Raw genomic sequence first — 17,844 nt, 5'->3', positions numbered from 1 at the left:
TTTGATATCAAATCATTGAAGCACAATAAAAATTGATTCCCAGTATGTCATTTTAGAGTTGTTTTCACAGTAAAAGCACACTCTGAGATAGAAAAATGATTGCAATGCTGTGCTTCAGAAATTTCAAATGAATTAAAGTTGTTAAACTCTCCCCAAATTCTCTGCTAAAATGTTGTTCTTTAAATAATTTGCATTTAAATATTTTCAAATCTTTACACACTTTTTTCATTAAGAATGAGATTTTTTGTTCAAAATTGGTTTGCAAAGGAAAAGATAGGAATTAAGAGTCTGCAGATGGCAGCAGAAGGGCTAAAATGTGACACGTTTGGTCTGTCAATCGAATTTTTTTTCTTCAAAATGGGAACATTGTTTTCAGTCTGGCAGAATTTTATTAGGCATTTTTAAACCAACATACACATTCATGTACATTCCTTTAAACTGGCATTCAGCATATTATAAGCCATAAGTTTGGTATATTCATTGTTGCACAGCAATTATATTGCTTTTTTTCCTGCTGATAATTTTGTGTTCATTGCATTCGCATACAGCTTTATAACACAAAAATAATAATATGCAACTTGAAAGAGCACCAGAAAAATCATTTCTGATGTTGTTTTATGTACGGAAAGTCTGCATTTCTCTGTTAAGAATAGACATTGACAATAAATGGCAAAATTAGACATTCAATCTGTTAATTCAATTTATTCAATTTATATTAAAAAATAAACTGATCAGACAAATATAGGCTTTAATAGTTCTCTTAGATTTATGCCAAATGTCTGGGTCTATATTTCATCTTTCTGCCTTAACAGGAAGGACATCAGCCACCTTTTTTGTGTATAAATGTTGTGCCTGTTCCAGCACTACATGAATATAATGTATTCTAAAAAGGTGTCAGAGTTAGTATTGTTCTGTTCTAGTTTTTTAAAATTGAAGATTTTTCATGTTAGTAAAACTTGATCTCTGTTTGAGATGGTTTATTTTAGTTGATTTTTTTTGCTTACATTGTTTTTAACATATGTACAACCTTGGAAAAGCAATGTATGGAAAAAATTGTCAGAAGCTTTCTGTATGACTTTTTTTTTTTAAACTCTAAGACAGTTCATTACCTCTCCTATATACCATTGTTAAACTGTAATATGAATGCTGTTCAAGGATTTAATTTAATTTCCTTGTCAAAATAGGCCTAGGAAACATGATTTTAATAATAAGCATATTTTGTTAGTCTAGATAAGTGTTGCTATTCCAGAGAGATGCTGCAGAATAGATTCATTTTCATGATAATTAATTAACACTCTGCATTAAATAGAGATGAAATTTTGCTTGCATATGACAGGAGCAGGGAGAGTTTCTTTGAAGTGGAAAGAAATAAAGTTTGTATTTTAATGTGAGAATAGGTTGTTTTATGTTTTCTTCCTGAAGATTAATGAATATTTTCCTAGCTGCATTGTGAAAGTTATTTAAAATGTACAGTAGAACCTCACTAATACCTACTGAATGGGACAGCAATTCAGCTTGCTAAAACTCGTTCATTTATTTTAGAATGCATTTTATTTTATTGTATTTTATAATGTACTAGTAAATGTATATTTTGTACTACTAATAAATTCTTAGTGATAATCCCTCCTATCACACTCTATTTTAGGTTTTCTTCTGGTATAATGGGGAGAGGGTACTATTTTTGTATGCAAATTTTAGGTGTGCATACTAGTGAGGTTGTACTGTGTGGCAATAATTTGTTTTCCAACTTTTTTGAAGACAGCTTAATACTTTATATATCTTTCCTGTTATGAATTGGGTGGCTGAAAGTCCACATTCAACCATGTCACATTAATTCACTCAAATAATCTTTAGAAAGCAGCAGACTCTCTTGTCATAAAACAAATCTGGCTTGCACTGGAACATACATTGTTTCACTGTGACAGGAGTGTGGGGTTTGTCTTGCACAAGTCTCAAGCTTTAACAGATGTCTGGCTCTTATTTCAGTAAATGGCATGACACACTACATCCGTTTAGAGCTTTTGACATACGAATCTGTTTTTGTTTAACAGATTATTTGCAATGATGAGCAATGGACTCAAGTGACTTCATTTTAAAAAGTCAATTTATTTTATTGATGTTAGAATGCAGACAATTTGAATTACAATGTCTCTAGCATCTTCTTCCAATGTTCTCTTGTTCCCATTTCCTTGTTGATATTTGTCTTTTTTTAAACTTTGTTGCTCAGAATGTCTTTAATGCTAGCCAAGGAGTCAGGGATTTGGACTTTTTTTCAAGGACTTCTAAAGCTTTTCCCCCCCAGGTGAGTTAACTGTCAAGAACAGTCACATTATATCCTGATGTTTTACGTTAATAAATACATTTATATTAAATAACCTTTTAAAGTCTGCTGTATTCTGACGTATTTTTGCAGGAAATGCTAGGTATGTTAATACCATACTCTAGAATTGTGTATCTACTCTTTTAATATCACTGTACTCTAGATTGAAAAATTATTAGTTCAAAATGCTAATGATGGTTACTGTGAACCTCCAGCAACACAAAAATAACCATTTTCTTTTAAATATAGTACATCCTAATTACAATATTGAATTCACAAGCATTGTTGGCCATTTAACATTAAAAAGACAACCTTCCAATTGCTATGTTTATAGACAAGGAAGGTATACTGCTAAACTTTTCTTTCCCTGTTTTCAGTCCATTGCAAAAATCAGTACATTGAACATAATAGGCTGCCTTATGAACTGGGCCAGCTCAAAAATATTAATAAACACAGTTGATAAATAAGGCTGCATGTCTATCACAGAGGTCATGGAAGAGACCAGAATCTGTGACCTCCGTGACTTCTGTAGCGGCCAGTGCAGCTGGCTCAGGGGCTGCCTAGAACCTGCTCCACCAACCCTCCCCCCCCCCAACCTCCCCCAGTGTCAGTGGGGTCTTGGGCCACGCACCACTGCCTGGCACCCCCTATCCCCCTCCACCCACACACACAGCACCTGAGGGGGTCCCAGACCCACCCCGCCCAGCACCCGCAGCACCCCAGACCACCGTCCCCAGAGCACCCCCGGCCCAAGTTTTAGTTAAGGTATATAGTAAAATTCATGGACAGGTCACAGGTCATGAATTTTTGTTTACTGACTGTGACCTGTCTATGACTTTTACTAAAAATACCCATGCTGATGAACACTACACTAACTTCTTTACTAATCTATTTCAAAAGTGTCATAATTCGTAGAAAAATATCCAGTTGCATTATACATGACTAAGTGTTTTAAATATCTCTCAGATGCTTTTGTAAATTATTTGGAAGGCTATTGTTGCTTTTTAGGCAGCAGTTTCCATAGAATCTTTTTAATGGAAATTATTCTCAAATAATTACGCATATTGGTTTAGCGACTTAAAAATACACATTTCACTGCAACAACACTGAACTGCTTTGCTGCTCTGTAGATATATAGAAACCTTAATTGACAAAAATGCTTAGCTTCTAGTTGTAGAACATTAGGCTTTTTTTCCTCCTTGAAACAATTTACTTTAGAAAATGCCACAAATTGGATTGAAAATTCCCTTCTTTGCAGAACAACTTTATACTGTATAATGTCTCAGTTGCAGTAGTTTTCTTGGGAAAGCTATTATAACATTTTATGAGGGGTGTTATAACATTCTGGGCACAAAACACAGGAAACAACACCAAATAGAGCTGAAAACTGAACAGTGCAAAAATTGTGATTTTAATAAAGAAATTAACCACACTTGCAAGTGGTCTTTGTATGCAGGTCACACGTCTTGGTTTTTAAAGTACATTGGTCATTGCTACAGCTACATATTTGTTTCTTTGTGATATAAAGTGTGTATTAGTGTTCCTCCCCATTATCTTCATGTATACTGGAATTTTTATTAAATTACAGCCAGTGGAAGCGCCCTGCCAGTATTCCTCATTTACAGTGAAGGTTGGAGGGTTGTCTAGGAACTCTAAACATATGGAATCGTCATACCTCAGAAGTATAACATCACATCAGGCCTGAATTTGTCCTTCATCCTTGCTTGGTTCTAAGCAAAATAAGTCTGCAATGCTACTCTGATTGTCGCAGTAAAAATATAATAATAAATACACACTAGTATTTTATTATGTGCATACAAGAAACATGGGGTTACTGCTCCACTTGGCCTTAGTAGTAATAATTTTACCTTTATTCAGTGTTTACAATATATTCCTGAAATTGAGTTCAGAGAAAGGAGCACATATGAATTGGAAACCAGATAGCATATATGTCTCTGTTACACATGCCCAGATTAATCACTGGTTACTTTTAGCTGTTATATTTCCAAGATACTCAATCGCATGTTTGGATTCTCTGTGCTGATAAATGACAGTACTAAACACAACGTACTTCATGAAAATGTTGGTGAAAATAATTTTATGTCAAACTGCACATATGAAAATATCTATATATTTAGTGGCCCAAATTTAAACAATTTCTATTCCACTGAAGTCCCTGTTCATTTCAAGTACCGCAGTAGTTGAGATGTGTGTACTTCTGCAAGCTAAAACGATCAGTTGGAAAGGAAACTTACAGTTCGACTGGCATTATGACCAGTTTTTTTTCTCTTTCTAGGGTAAGAAGTTAACTGTTCCAGATTTAGGGAAGAGGTGTTTCTAATCTAAAAAGTGCAAAGGCATTATTAACAGGTTCTATTCTGTTTTTCTTTTGCTTTTTTAAATTTTTCAGGAGCCTAGGTCTAATACTGATGACTTTTTCAAAGACATAAATTCACGCTGCACACAGGAAGCAGTGATGCAAGAGCAAGATATGCCATTCCTTCGAGGTGGACCTGGAGTGTACAAGGTAGTGAAGACTGGCCCTTCAGGTCACAACATCAGAAGCTGCCCTAACCTTAGAGGTATCCCAATTGGAATGTTAGTTCTGGGAAACAAAGTCAAGGCAGTAGGCGAGGTATGGATCCTTGTAGCTTCAGTTCATGTCTTCATAGATACCAGTTAATATCAGTAGTAAACGCAACAAAAGCATCTTCCCCTACACAAGGTTTGCTTTTCCAACCCTGGTGATTAAATGTTAACATTTGAACTTGGTTTATATTATAAATACTAATTCAATTATGTGTTTTGCTTTGTAGAAAAGTGTTCATTAATTGGAGTTACATTAAACTTGAATTTTCTAATACCGCAGTTACTTATACTTATTTATATATTTCTGTTACTGTATGGTTGATTCATTGCAAAATAAGGTTATCTGTTTCACTTATTGATCATAGGTATCAAAGTGAATTCATCTTGTTGGAGGAATCATTTCCAGGGCTGTGATCAGTTCAAAAATGATCCTATTTCACTGTATTTATTCAATTGTTATTGTACTTGTCATCATGCTTTGGAATTTTCCTGTTGAGATGGGCTTGAGGATGTAGTGTGTCATGCTATTTTTCTCAAACAACATCAGGAGCATAATTAGCAAATTTACAAATATTTCATACATAACTAGACAATACAATTTATTTTGGTGTTTCAGGAGCCAAAAAAGCATGGAGGTTGTTGGATAACACCTTCTAAGAGCTTATTTGGGTTTGTGTGGTTGGTCAAATATTGAACTTTTTTTTCCCAAATATAAACTGGCCTAATATTGTGAAAGTATTTATAATTTTAAACTTGCCATACATGGAATTGATTTTTGTTTTACCTCAGGCTGTGGCCTTAATTTCAGAAACATGTTTTTTGTAATATTGTGATGGAAATGAGCATATTTTTTCATATACTGAAGCTTGTTGCTGGATCTGAGCACTGGATTATTTGAAAAGTGAATAAACTGCTTTTTTATGTGTGTGCACCAGGTGACTAATTCTGAAGGTACATGGGTGCAAATGGATAAGAACAGCATGGTAGAGTTCTGTGAGAGTGATGAAGGCGAGGCATGGTCCTTAGCTAGAGACAGAGGTGGAAACCAGTATCTGCGGCACGAAGATGGCAAGTTGTCTTTTTTTTTTTTTAATTAACTACTTAAAGTGTTTGCCAAAATAAAGTGGGGGGGAGGGGAAGTTTTAAGAACTGAGTTTGAAAGACGTAAAACAGTAACTTATAAAATAACCCAATTGGAGAAAATATGAAGTCAAACTTTTTTTAAATTAAATTTTACAGTACAATCTTCAGACATTTAGATTTTGCAAACATGACATTTTTATAAGTGTTTTCTGAGTCATTCTTCTGTACCAATTATGAACTAGAGCACGGGGTCAGCAACCTCTGGCATGCGGCTTACCAGAGTAAGCACCCTGGTGGGCTGGTCCAGTTTATTTACCTGCCACGTCCGCAGGTTCGGCAGACCGTGGCTCTTGCTGACCGCGGTTCACTGTCCCAGGCCAGTGGGGGTCGTGGGAAGCCACGGCCAGCACATCCCTCACCCGCGCCACTTCCCGCCGCCCCCATTGGCCTAGGACAGCGAAACGTGGCCAGTGGGAGTCGCGGTCTGCTGAACCTGCTGACGCAGCAGGTAAACAAACTGGCCCGGCCCACCAACGTGCTTACCCTGGTGAGCCACGTGCCAGAGGTTGCCAACCCCTCAACTCGAGTGTTGTCCTTTCTTCTGTTTTATGGGGATTTGGTTTTCAGACAACCAATCCTGAACTTCCTGAGGCAACTTTTTTCAATCTACTTTTGTCTCCACCTGAAAGGGGAAAAAAAAAAGGAGTGAATGAATTTGTACAGCATCTTAGAATTTTTTATTTTGAGTTTAACATATAATCCCAACCATTGGATTGGGGCCACAAAAGTACCCTGCTAAAAATTGCCAACCAATTTTGAACTCCATATATGAAATGAGGAAAAATCTGTAGTTGGTAACCTAATGTTCTTTTGTTCAGTGCTTCCTGTTTTACCTATTATAATAAAGGAGTGGTGAATGTTAATTTAGGACTGGCTAGATGGCTTCCAGAAAATGCAGTAAATACAATCATGTTTTAGGTCATTACAACCAGCATATTTTGAGCAAGTTCTGTGGATTTTGACAGATCTCTGAGCTTGTGTTCTTGGCTAGAACAATATTTTTCCTTATCAATGTCAATTCCTGTGAAAATACTAGCTTAATTACCTCCATGATCAATTAGAGAGTAGAGTGGGTTATTTTCTCAGGATGATGTTGTTTTATGTAAATACCCCAAAATAGATCTTTAATTTGCATTTTTTTTTTAACCTAATTAAATCTAAATATACCACACTTACAATCTCAAAAAATCACAGATTTTTTTCCATTTCATACTTAGGACTTAATACTAGTAGTAATCTTGGGATTTGGATGGATTACTGCTTGCTTTTGATCACTGTACTTTGATTGTTGATAAATTATTTAAATGTGAATTGTAGCTAATATTTGCTACAAGCTCCGTTAGGGAATTTTATCTCATATTTGCATGAAAGTATCCTTGATCTTCTAGGTCTACTAACTTCTGTAATCCTTTTTCCATTTATTCTGCTATCCTGTAAGGTTCTCAAACTGTGTGTTATTTCTTATTTATGCTTGAAAACAACAATGTACGGCCTTGTACAACAAACTTCTGTACTTGCTGTTGCCTTGTGAAGTGTGTTCTGTGAAGAGTTGGATAATGTGTAGTGAGCACAAATTTACAAATTTTATAGAAAATTGATTGCAACTGTTCTTCTGCACATGTGCACAGTGTATGCTCAGGTTGTGGTTGCTGTAGTTTTGCTGGGTGTTTTTCCCTTTCCCTTAGTGGCACTAGTCAGGCACACCAGCACCACACAGGCCTGATGCATACACATCATATTGACACCTGCCAAGCCTCTGACACCCTACACCCCCCTTCCTTTAGGTGTCCCAGCCTCTGCAGTTTTTAGTCTTTAGTCATAAATATAAAAAAGTTTTGTTATTATAATCTATAAATAGTACCTTTAAAAATAAATGTTTGTTCTTTCTTTTTGGGTTAAAATAAATGTTTGTTCTTTTTATTCTGAGTGATTACCTGTGCACCCTTGCTCAGCCAGCCTCTCCCCATGCATTTCAACACAAACCTGCCATTCTTGTGGTGTGGCAGAACTGCACACGTGGTGGCTGCAATAGGTTCAAATAGGCATTTGACAGGTGGCAAGGGGGCGGGAGGCAGCCAGATTAAAATACATGCTGCTGAAATTGACTTGGGAAGACATTCAAAGCAGAAACATACCCCAGAGCACACCTCTAAACAGGGGAGTTCACTGGCTTCAGAGCACTGCATGGGCCTGTTGAGACCAGTTCCCAAAGCACCTTTGCTGGCTGCATGCCCTGGTACCATAGCTGCTTCTTGGTCATTTCTACTCCTGAGGTGTTTGTGGCTGCAAGAGAGGAGTTAAACTTCTCTGTGCCACCATCACCAACAGTGCAAGAGACTCGCCCGGCACTGACACCCAGTGCCTTCACCTCCATACTGGGCAATTCCATCAAATTCAGCCATCAGAGTACCAATGAAGGTGATATTGTCTAGGGGAAAGCCACCGACGATCTTGCCACAGATGTTGTGGGAGCCCAGGAGTGGGCAAACTTTTTGGCACAAGGGCTCTTGGGTGTGGACAGAAATGAGGAATTCGGGGTGGGGGGGTTGGGTGCGGGTAGGGGGTGAGGGCTCTGGCTGAGGGTGTTGGCTCTGGGGTGCAGGAGGGTGGGACCCGAGGGGTTCAGAGGGTGGGAGGGGGATCAAGGCTGGGGTAGGCGGTTGGGGTGCTGGAGGGGATCAGGTGCAGGCTCCGGGCAGCGCTTACCTCAAGCAGCTCCCGGAAGCAGCAGCATGTCCTCCCTCCGGCTCCTACGTGGAGACGCGACCAGGTGGCTCTGTGCACTGGCCCATCCACAGGTGCCGCCCCTGCAGCTCCCATTAGCCACAGTTGCCGGCCAATGGGAGCTGCGGGGCAGCGTGCAGAGTCCCCTCACTGCCCCACTTGTAGCAGTCAGAGGTGGGAGATGCTGCTGCTTCTGGGAGGCACACAGAGCCACAGCACAGATGGAGCAGGGCAAGTCCCAGACCCCGCTCCCCGGCAGGAGCTCGAGGGCCAGATTAAAACATCTGAAAGGCCAGATTCAGCCCCCAGGCCATAGTTTGCCCACCCCTGTGCTAGCCCATTGAGATCCCTAAGCAGGAATATTTTGGGGATTCCCTCACACACAACACATATTAATAATGAATAGGGGGTCCTTTAAGCTGCTTGGGGCCCTAAGCAGTTGCTTAGTCTGCTTATGCCCAGCACCGGCTCTGTCTCCCTAGCTCCCCTTTCTTCAAAGTCTGAACCTTCTTCACCAGTACTGATGGCTGGCCACCACCATGGTCACAAGAAGAAGCAGTTTCTTCATCAGACTGTGAAGTGAGTTCTTGTGTCCCAACCTAACCAGTTCTGTCATCTGGAGTATGGCACCTGCCAGCCCTGGTATCAGCCTCAGTACCACAAGGGGTTTATAGAAGGGATACTTGGGCTACACACAGATGGGGACCAGGACTGTATGAGTGGCCCTTTTGGAACCAGTGGGGCTTCCCCCTTCAATCAAGAGTGTCCCTATAGTCACCTTAGCTGACTCCATCTACTGGTCTTAAGAACATAAGAACATAGGAAGGGCCGTACCGGGTCAGACCAAAGGTCCATCTAGCCCAGTATCTGTCTACCGACAGTGGCCAATGCCAGGTGCCCCTGAGGGAGTGAATCTAACAGGCAATGATCAAGTGATCTCTCTCCTGCCATCCATCTCCATCCTCTGACGAACAGAGGCTAGGGACATCATTCTTACCCATCCTGGCTAATAGCCATTTATGGACTTAGCCACCATGAATTTATCCAGTCCCCTTTTAAACATTGTTATAGTCCTAGCCTTCACAACCTCCTCAGGTAAAGAGTTCCACAAGTTGACTGTGCGCTGCGTGAAGAAGAACTTCCTTTTATTTGTTTTAAACCTGCTGCCTATTAATTTCATTTGGCGACCCCTAGTTCTTGTATTATGGGAATAAGTAAATAACTTTTCCTTCACCAGTACTGATGGCTGGCCACCACCATGATCACAAGAAGAAGCAGTTTCTTCATCAAACTGTGAAGTGAGTTCTTGTGTCCCAACCTAACCAGTTCTGTCATCTGGGTATGGCACCTGCCTAAGCCTGGTATCTGAACCTTTTCTAGTGCTAGAATATCTTTTTTGAGGTGAGGAGACCACATCTGTACACAGTATTCGAGGTGTGGGCGTACCATGGATTTATATAAGGGCAATAATATATTCTCAGTCTTATTCTCTATCCCCTTTTTAATGATTCCTAACATCCTGTTTGCTTTTTTGACCGCCTCTGCACACTGCAGGAGTATTCAGGAGTATTAACACCACAGATACCCTAGCGGCAGTATTGAGCCCATCACCGAACAGATTCAGGATCCCTCTCACAAGCAGCCACAAAAGGAGCAGGAACTGAACCATCCCCCAGTACTGTTTGACATCCTCTTCCTCATCCCTTAGTGAAGCAATTGTGATGGAGTCTATTTGTCTACCTTCTGATGATTTAAGACTCATCAGGAATTGTTGAGGAGGATGGCTGTTATCCTAGACATCCACCTACAAGCTGATGGACATTTTGGTATCTCCAGATCCAGCTAGAAAGCCTCATTTATGGTGAGAGCTAATCTTAGACCTATCAAGGTCCTCTGGCGGTCTCCAGCTTCCCTGCCTCGAACTGCAGAAAGAGTGGATGTCTCCTTTCAGAGGTTCAAGCACCTATATAATCATGCCCCTCCAGGCTCCCTTGTAGTGGTGGCAGACTCTGAGAAAGAAAGACAAGGGCACCAGGTATCAACCCCAAAAAATAGAGGACAGGAAGCTGGATTTACTTGGGAAGTAGCTTTATTCCAAAGGTGGATTACAACTTCGCATTGCAGACCAGCAAACTTTGCTGCAGCACTATGATTTCATTCTGTGGTTACAGTTTCAGAGTTCAAAGAGAAGCTCCCAGATGAGGTGAAACAAGAGTTCCAGTCTTTAATGGAGATGGGCAAGTTGTATGCCAGAACAACTCTGAAGGCAGGTCTGGATGCATCAGATTCTACAGCTTGCATCATGGCCTCTGCTATCACAATGAAGTACTTGTCCTGGCGCACTCTTCTGGCCTTACTTCAGAGGTGCAACAGACAGTTCTGGACTTACCTTTTGAAGGGCCATCTTTCTTCTCAGAAAACATAAATGAAACTCGGCATAGTTGCAAAGACTCGAGAGCACCCCTAAAATCTCTAGGCATTTAACCCCAGCAGTGAAGCTGAAGGCATTCCATTCTCACCAGTCCCAGCATTTTTAGGGGGCTGCCACACAAGCCTAAGACCTGCCAAGGGGAAGGAGCAGAAAAGATGTCCACCACCACCCTCTGCTTGGGTAGCTGCTTGTTCAAGGCAGGTCGCATCTTTCAAGAGCTCACTTTGATGGTTGAGAGCAGTCTGTCAGTTCTAAGTGTGGCATAATTTTTTTCCCCAGTTTTACAAACTGCCTCTCCCACTTCAGCGCACATCATAGGATAGCTGGTTTCTAAGCATGGTGGAAGTGGGATATATATGCAGTTTATTTCTGCCTCTTCCCTTTCCCCATCCATCTTCAGGGACCTCCCTCCTGAGGCTGTGCTACTGCAAGATATACAATCTATATCTCCTTGTAGGAGATATAGAAGAGGTCCCTCCATCATTCAGGGGAAAGGGCTTTTACTCTTGATACTTCCTGACCCTGAAGGCAAATCAGGGTCACGTGCCTATTTTAGGTCTAATACCTAACTTAACAAGCTAAGCGAATTTGAAGCAAAATTGTTTCTCTCTCCCCTATGCTTACAGCAGTCTGGCTGGATTTCTCAGCCAGGACTCCTCTTCTAATCCAGGGATGCTGCTTTTGCCTTTCAACCATTGTTGATGCTGGGAGTAAAGATGAGGGGGGAGAGGTGATTTGTGTCCTCTGTTCTCCATAGCATTTCTCGTCTCCACCTGGGGTTCAGGCAACAGCAAGTCTGTTTGCCAAGATGTAAATTTCTCACTCACTCCCTTCTTTCTGCCAAAGAATGGCCATTTAACCAAGTGATAGTCCACTTGGTTATGCTGACACCTAGCTGAGGCCACAGTTTGCCTTTATCTCTGAGGAACTGGTTTGTGCATCTAATGAAGTGGTTTTAGCCCACGAAAGCTTATGCCCAAATAAATTTGTTAGTCTCTAAGGTGTCACAAGGACTCCTCATTGGTTTGTGCCTGCTTTTCTAAATTTGGAGCATGTCTCAGTAAAGTCATACAGTAGAATCTTACAACTTTACATACAATGTTGCCACACATTGGATAATAATGATCAGCGGATTGAGTTTTTAAATGATACCTCCCAAGGCATACTTTGTACAAGTTTGATCATAGTTTTATAAAATGAATGACTGTAGGGATACAGACTCACAATTTCCTATATCTATTTCAAATTATTTAAATGATTTAACAAACAAATTGTATACTTATTGGAAAATAAACAGTACATTAATTCTAAATTTATGGTTCCTTTTGGTACAGGCAGGGGCCTCCCTGCTCCGCCCAGCCCAATACAGGGCACTATTTACAAACTGGCAGTTGCCAGATGCACAGTGACCCGCCCAGCCCTGTGCTGCCAGCATGCCCCTTCCCCTCAGGGATGGGCCCATGCATTCCCCCGCCCCCTCCACGAACACTACTATATCATAGATTCTAAAGCCAGAGGTGACCGTTGTGATCATTTAGTCTGACCTCCTGCATAATACAGACCACTCAACTTCCTAAAATAATTTGTTTTAATTTGAGCATAACTGTTAGAAAAACATCTAATCTTGATTTTAAAATCGCCAAAGATTAAGAATCCACCAGAACCCCAAGTAATTTTTTTTCTATGGTTAATTACCTCCAAAATGTACACCGTTGGTTTTTTTTTTTTTCCCAGTCTGAATTTGTCTAGCTTCAATTTTCAGCTACTGGATCTTATTCTACCTTTGTCTGTTAGGCCTGGTCTACACTGGAGGGGGGGGTTCGATCTAAGGTACGCAACTTCAGCTACGCGAATAGTGTAGTACCTTAGTTCCAATTACTTACCCGTCCTCACGGTGCGGGATCGACGTCCGTGGCTCCCCCGTCGACTCCGCCACCGCCGTTCGCGGTGGTGGAGTTCCGGAGTCGACGGGAGTGTGTTCGGAGTTCGATATATCGCGTCTAGATGAGACGCGATATATCGAACTCCGAGAAATCGATTGCTACCCGCCGATATGGCGGGTAGTGAAGACGTACCCTTAGATTGAAGAGCTGATTATCAAATACTTGTTCCCCATGTAGGTACTTATAAACTGAGATCAAGTCACCCTTTAATTTTCTCTTTGTTAAACTAAATATATTGAGCTCCTTGAGTCTTAGCAGTAGATGATTACATCAACAATAATTCCCTTGTTTATTTTTTTGCTCTTTGTCAGTCCTGAATTTATGCAGAGAAAGTGAAGCCTTTAGGAAAACTTTTCTACCTGTAAATTTAGTTTCTTTAATTACTTTTCTAACAGTCCGATACTCACCTATAGTCTGTGATGTTGGGTCTAGAACACATGAATTTAAGAGTGTGGGATGATGTTTTGCTTCCTGTTCAGATGTTATCCACCAGAAACTTACTGCTGTTTTCTTGCCCAAAGGCTCAGAGTCTAACTGATGGATATATTTTGGGTCAGGAAGGATTTTTCCCCGGAGTCAGATTGGCAGAGACCCTGGGGTTTCCCCCTTCCTTTGCAGGTTTAAATTAGTGTGAATGATGGATTCTCTGAACTTGAAGTCTTTAAACCATGATTTGAGGACTTCAGTAACTCAAACAGAAGTGAGGGATCTATTACAGGAGTGAGTGGGTAAGGTTCTGTGGCCTGCAATATGCAGGATGTTGGATTAGATGATCATGATGCTCCCTTTGAACCTTAAAATCTATTATTCTAAATATGACTCAAATTGCCCAAAGGAATTGTCAGGGTTGGGTTTTCTTGGTTTTTGTTTTTGTTTTGGGGGGAGTAAGGACGGGAGGAGGTAAATACTTCAATACCAGACTGATTCAGAAGAATTCAAAGAAGGTCAATTGACAGGTAGGAAAAATGTTTTTCTTTCAAGTTTCGTTGTCTTCAAAAGTCACTTTTTCATGTTTTAACATTTCATCTCTGTATGTTTTTAAAAGAACAGTACATTTTCTCCTAAGAACTGCATAATTTTCATTTGGCCGATATTTTTCTTTCCTTTTTCAACTGAGCTAAAATTATATGTCTGCTTTTGATTTTGCTACTACATTTTTATTTAGTGTTATGTCTTGCTTTCTCATACATGTTCAAACAGCTTTGAGTTTTTGTTATATTCATTTTGCTCAGTTCAGTATTCTGGCAATTTACTTAAGAAGCACCAATTATAGTTAACATTTTTAATTAAAATTGACTTTTTGAGCCATTTTACTAAAATGTAGCACTGTTAGATGTGTTAGCAGCCAGAGGATACCAGTTAAAGCAACTGGAAACTCATTTCCCATCTGTTTTAATAATTTGGTAATCAGAAATCGCTATATTAACATTATAACATTTAAAATATTTTTAATTCCTGACGCCTACAATTTAAAATGAATGAGATCCATTAAATGTTTAAACCATGATTTGAGGACTTCAATGGCTCAGACACAGGTTTGATACAGGAGTGGGTGGGTGAGATTCTGTGGCCTGCATTGTGCAGGAGGTCAGACTACATGATCATAATGGTCCCTTCTGACCTTAAAGTCTATGATTCTATGAAATGATGGTGAGACATGCAAATGAATTAGGGGAATTTTCTATCTAGCTAATGGGAAATAATTTGATCCTCCTCCCTTCCTCAGTAAGTCAGGTTTTCCAAAATACAGCTATTGCAGACAGTAGATGTCTTACCTGGTTGTGCAAAAGAATGGCTGATGTGTGCTGTTATGCATATTAGTGTATCAACACTATGCACATATTTTCAATTATTATTTGTAGTAATATTAGTTATTTGTTTATGCTAGTTTGTACAATGCATCAGATAACTTACAGATGTTTGAGCATGGACAGTCCCTTCCCCAAAGAGTGTAGACATATTTGCAAACCAATAAATTTGAATTTAGTATGTGTTAACAAAAATAATCGTTTGTATTACTGGCTCTCCAGAATGGGGATAAGAGAACTGGTTGTTGAAAGAGATGATGATGAACCAGCTGAGTATTTTCTCCTTTACAGTAATTGCCTCACAGCTCCATCAGTCTGTTAAGAATGTTAAGTAAAGCATAATGAACAACTGGATTTCATTATATTCCTGAACACGCAGCATAAGTGTGGTGCCCATTTTCAGTAGTGTATATGCTAGCTTGTGACATGAGCGACAAATGCCCCAAACATACAGCATAAGTGTAAAATCTAACAGAAAAATAACATTAAAAGCAATCATTCTTTTGTCTTGTGACTCATCGTTTCACTGCAAATCAGTGATAAAAGAAATACTAACACTGAAGTGATGGCTTGTTTTACAGAGCAAGTTCTGTTAGATCAAAATGCTCAGACTCCTCCTCCAAGCCCTTTTTCAATACAAGCTTTCAATAAGGGGTCTGCTTGTAGCAATGGACAAGGATTTGATTATGGCCTTGCAAATAACAAAGGTAAGTTTATAGCTACAAACATTTTACAAAATAGTATCTTTTCAAACTTCTGCCTATGTATTTTTTGCTACTCGTTTTCCAGGACTTGAGTAGACATCAGTGCCATTTGAGACACCCACAGATGTGCCCCCACAAAACCATCCATCATTATGGTGAAACGAGTTGCTGAGAATTGCAATGGCATTTTCTACTGTATTTTATGCAGTTAGTAATGTTGTAACTCATGTAAATTTCTGCTGTACATAGATGTAAAGGGAAGGCTTTTAGACTTACTGGAGTTTTATGTTGGTCCCTTTAATTGCACTATTGAATAGCTTCATTGATAAGTTAATGTCCTGTAAATTCCTGCCATGTTATCCACAGAATTATAATACAAGAATTACAGATTCTTACTCATTGAACCAGAAAGAGTGATAACATCCAGTATTGTTCAAATTAGGCTTCAAAACCATTAGTTTGGAAAATTCTTTCAAGAAAACCATGAGGATTCTGGCCATCTGCTTTAAATAAGCTTAAATTTTAAAAAGTGCTTTTACATTTGATGACTAGGTAGAAGATTAGGTTTGATGTTTTGATTATAGATCGTTATAATACGAAGCATCACACTAAACATTTTTCATAATAGCATGAAAGTGCTCTGTCTAGTTTATGCTTGGAGAGCTCACATTAAAGTAGAATATTAATATGGAGTATAATGCTAGTAGTTGTTAAATTGGAGTATTGCTTTGTATATGTACACTTCTAGAGTTTAGGTTGATAATATATGAACCAAATAGCTTAATCCAGATGGTATTGTACAATAAATCACAGCAACATGCAAAACAAAACAAAAAATGCAGATTCAAGTTTGGACAATAATAACAGGGCAAATCACCTTGTATCTGCAGCAAACTCTTGGTTCTTGAGGAATATCCTTGAAACATGGAGCTTTGCTGTTCTAATCTTCTGTTTCTGTGGTCTAGGTCAGGGTTTCTCAGTTCATGGGTTGGGATCTAAAATTGGGTCACCAGAACGTTTCAAAGTGTCACGTGGCAGTTCCTGTGGCTCCTGTCCCACAGGGCTGGCTGGGCTCACCTCTCTGCTCCAAGCACTGCAACCTCTAGGGTCCCAGTGCCACTCAGGTTTGGCCTAGCAGTCATGATGATGGGAGTCTGGGGAGGCCAAATTTGAGTGAGTGGCACTGCAGTCCCATGAGCCAGGTCACAACTCCACTCTCACAGATTTGGTCCAATCGGGGGCTGGGCCAAATCTGAGTGGCACTGCAACTCCAGGGGTTGCAGCACCCGGAGCGGAGAGTCAAGCCCAGCTAGCCCCACAGCACAGGAGCAGCAGGAGATGCACCTGTGGGGGAGGGGGGGTGCCAGGCAGGACCCAACCCCTCCAGGGGGCAGGATCCAACCAAAACCACCCCGGGGCAGGGTCATAACCAGGGCAGGGCAAGTGGGGCAGCTGGTGATGCCACATGTCTCAGGCCAGACCCAGGTGGCAGGAAATGGTTCGGGCCAGCCCCAGGGGCGGAGCTCGGGGAGGGAGCGCCACCTCCACCTGTGGACTCACCTCAGCTGGTCATCCAGTCTGTCTTGGTTGGGGGAGGCACAACCAAAAAATTGGGGGGTGACTCAGCACCCCTCCTCCCGTGTTGCCTCTGGTAGGGGGCACAAATACGCTTGCTCATCCCAGGTGCTAAAATGCCTAGTTACGTCTCTGCTCCAGAGCCTCCAGACTATTTACTGGGTTGCAACAGGCCATAAATATTTACAAATAAGGCCCGAGTCCCAAAAGGTTGAGAACCACTGGTCTTGGTGACACGTGCTTTTGGGGTAGGGGGTGAAACCTCCATTTAAAGCTAACTAGAGCCGTGGGCACATTTCAAGAGTAGGGTAACTTAGTTTTGGTCTTCAAGAGGCTTTTAGTAATTAGAATTTTTTTTAAAAGGGAGGACAGAAGAGGGCTTTCTCTAAACTTTCTAAATTAAGTATTTTTCACTGTTCATATAATCTTGTATAAAACTGTTTACATTGAAATACAGGATTTACATAATTTTACTAAAATTTTAATATGTGAATGTTTGTCTATTCTTTATTATAACTCAATCCATCCCTAATGGGATCCCTTTTTCTGGATGAAGATTAGAGAAAATTCATGTATTTTCATAGTTAGAAAATTAAGCTTTGCCCAC

The 17,844-nt window shown here is 40.3% G+C and overlaps 1 protein-coding gene across 11 annotated transcripts in view; it reads left to right on the top strand.

Annotated features, from left to right (window-relative positions):
* MYCBP2 (MYC binding protein 2) overlaps positions 1 to 17,844 on the top strand; it is a 432,876-nt gene that overhangs the window by 321,004 nt on the left and 94,028 nt on the right. For 7 of the 11 annotated variants that reach the window (XM_039512057.1, XM_039512192.1, XM_039512042.1 and 4 more), the window contains 4 exons: positions 2,228 to 2,302; positions 4,731 to 4,955; positions 5,845 to 5,977; positions 15,540 to 15,665. In XM_039512057.1, coding sequence (XP_039367991.1) covers positions 2,228 to 2,302; positions 4,731 to 4,955; positions 5,845 to 5,977; positions 15,540 to 15,665 — 559 coding nt within the window. The remainder of the gene's footprint in view (positions 1 to 2,227; positions 2,303 to 4,730; positions 4,956 to 5,844; positions 5,978 to 15,539; positions 15,666 to 17,844) is intronic. The other 4 variants (XM_039512052.1, XM_039512444.1, XM_039512362.1 and 1 more) reach the window with 2 other exon arrangements.

The sequence above is a fragment of the Mauremys reevesii genome, linkage group 1 (assembly GCF_016161935.1).
Source record: "Mauremys reevesii isolate NIE-2019 linkage group 1, ASM1616193v1, whole genome shotgun sequence".
Classification (NCBI taxonomy): Eukaryota; Metazoa; Chordata; order Testudines; family Geoemydidae; genus Mauremys; species Mauremys reevesii.
This window is presented reverse-complemented; position numbering and strand designations above follow the sequence as displayed.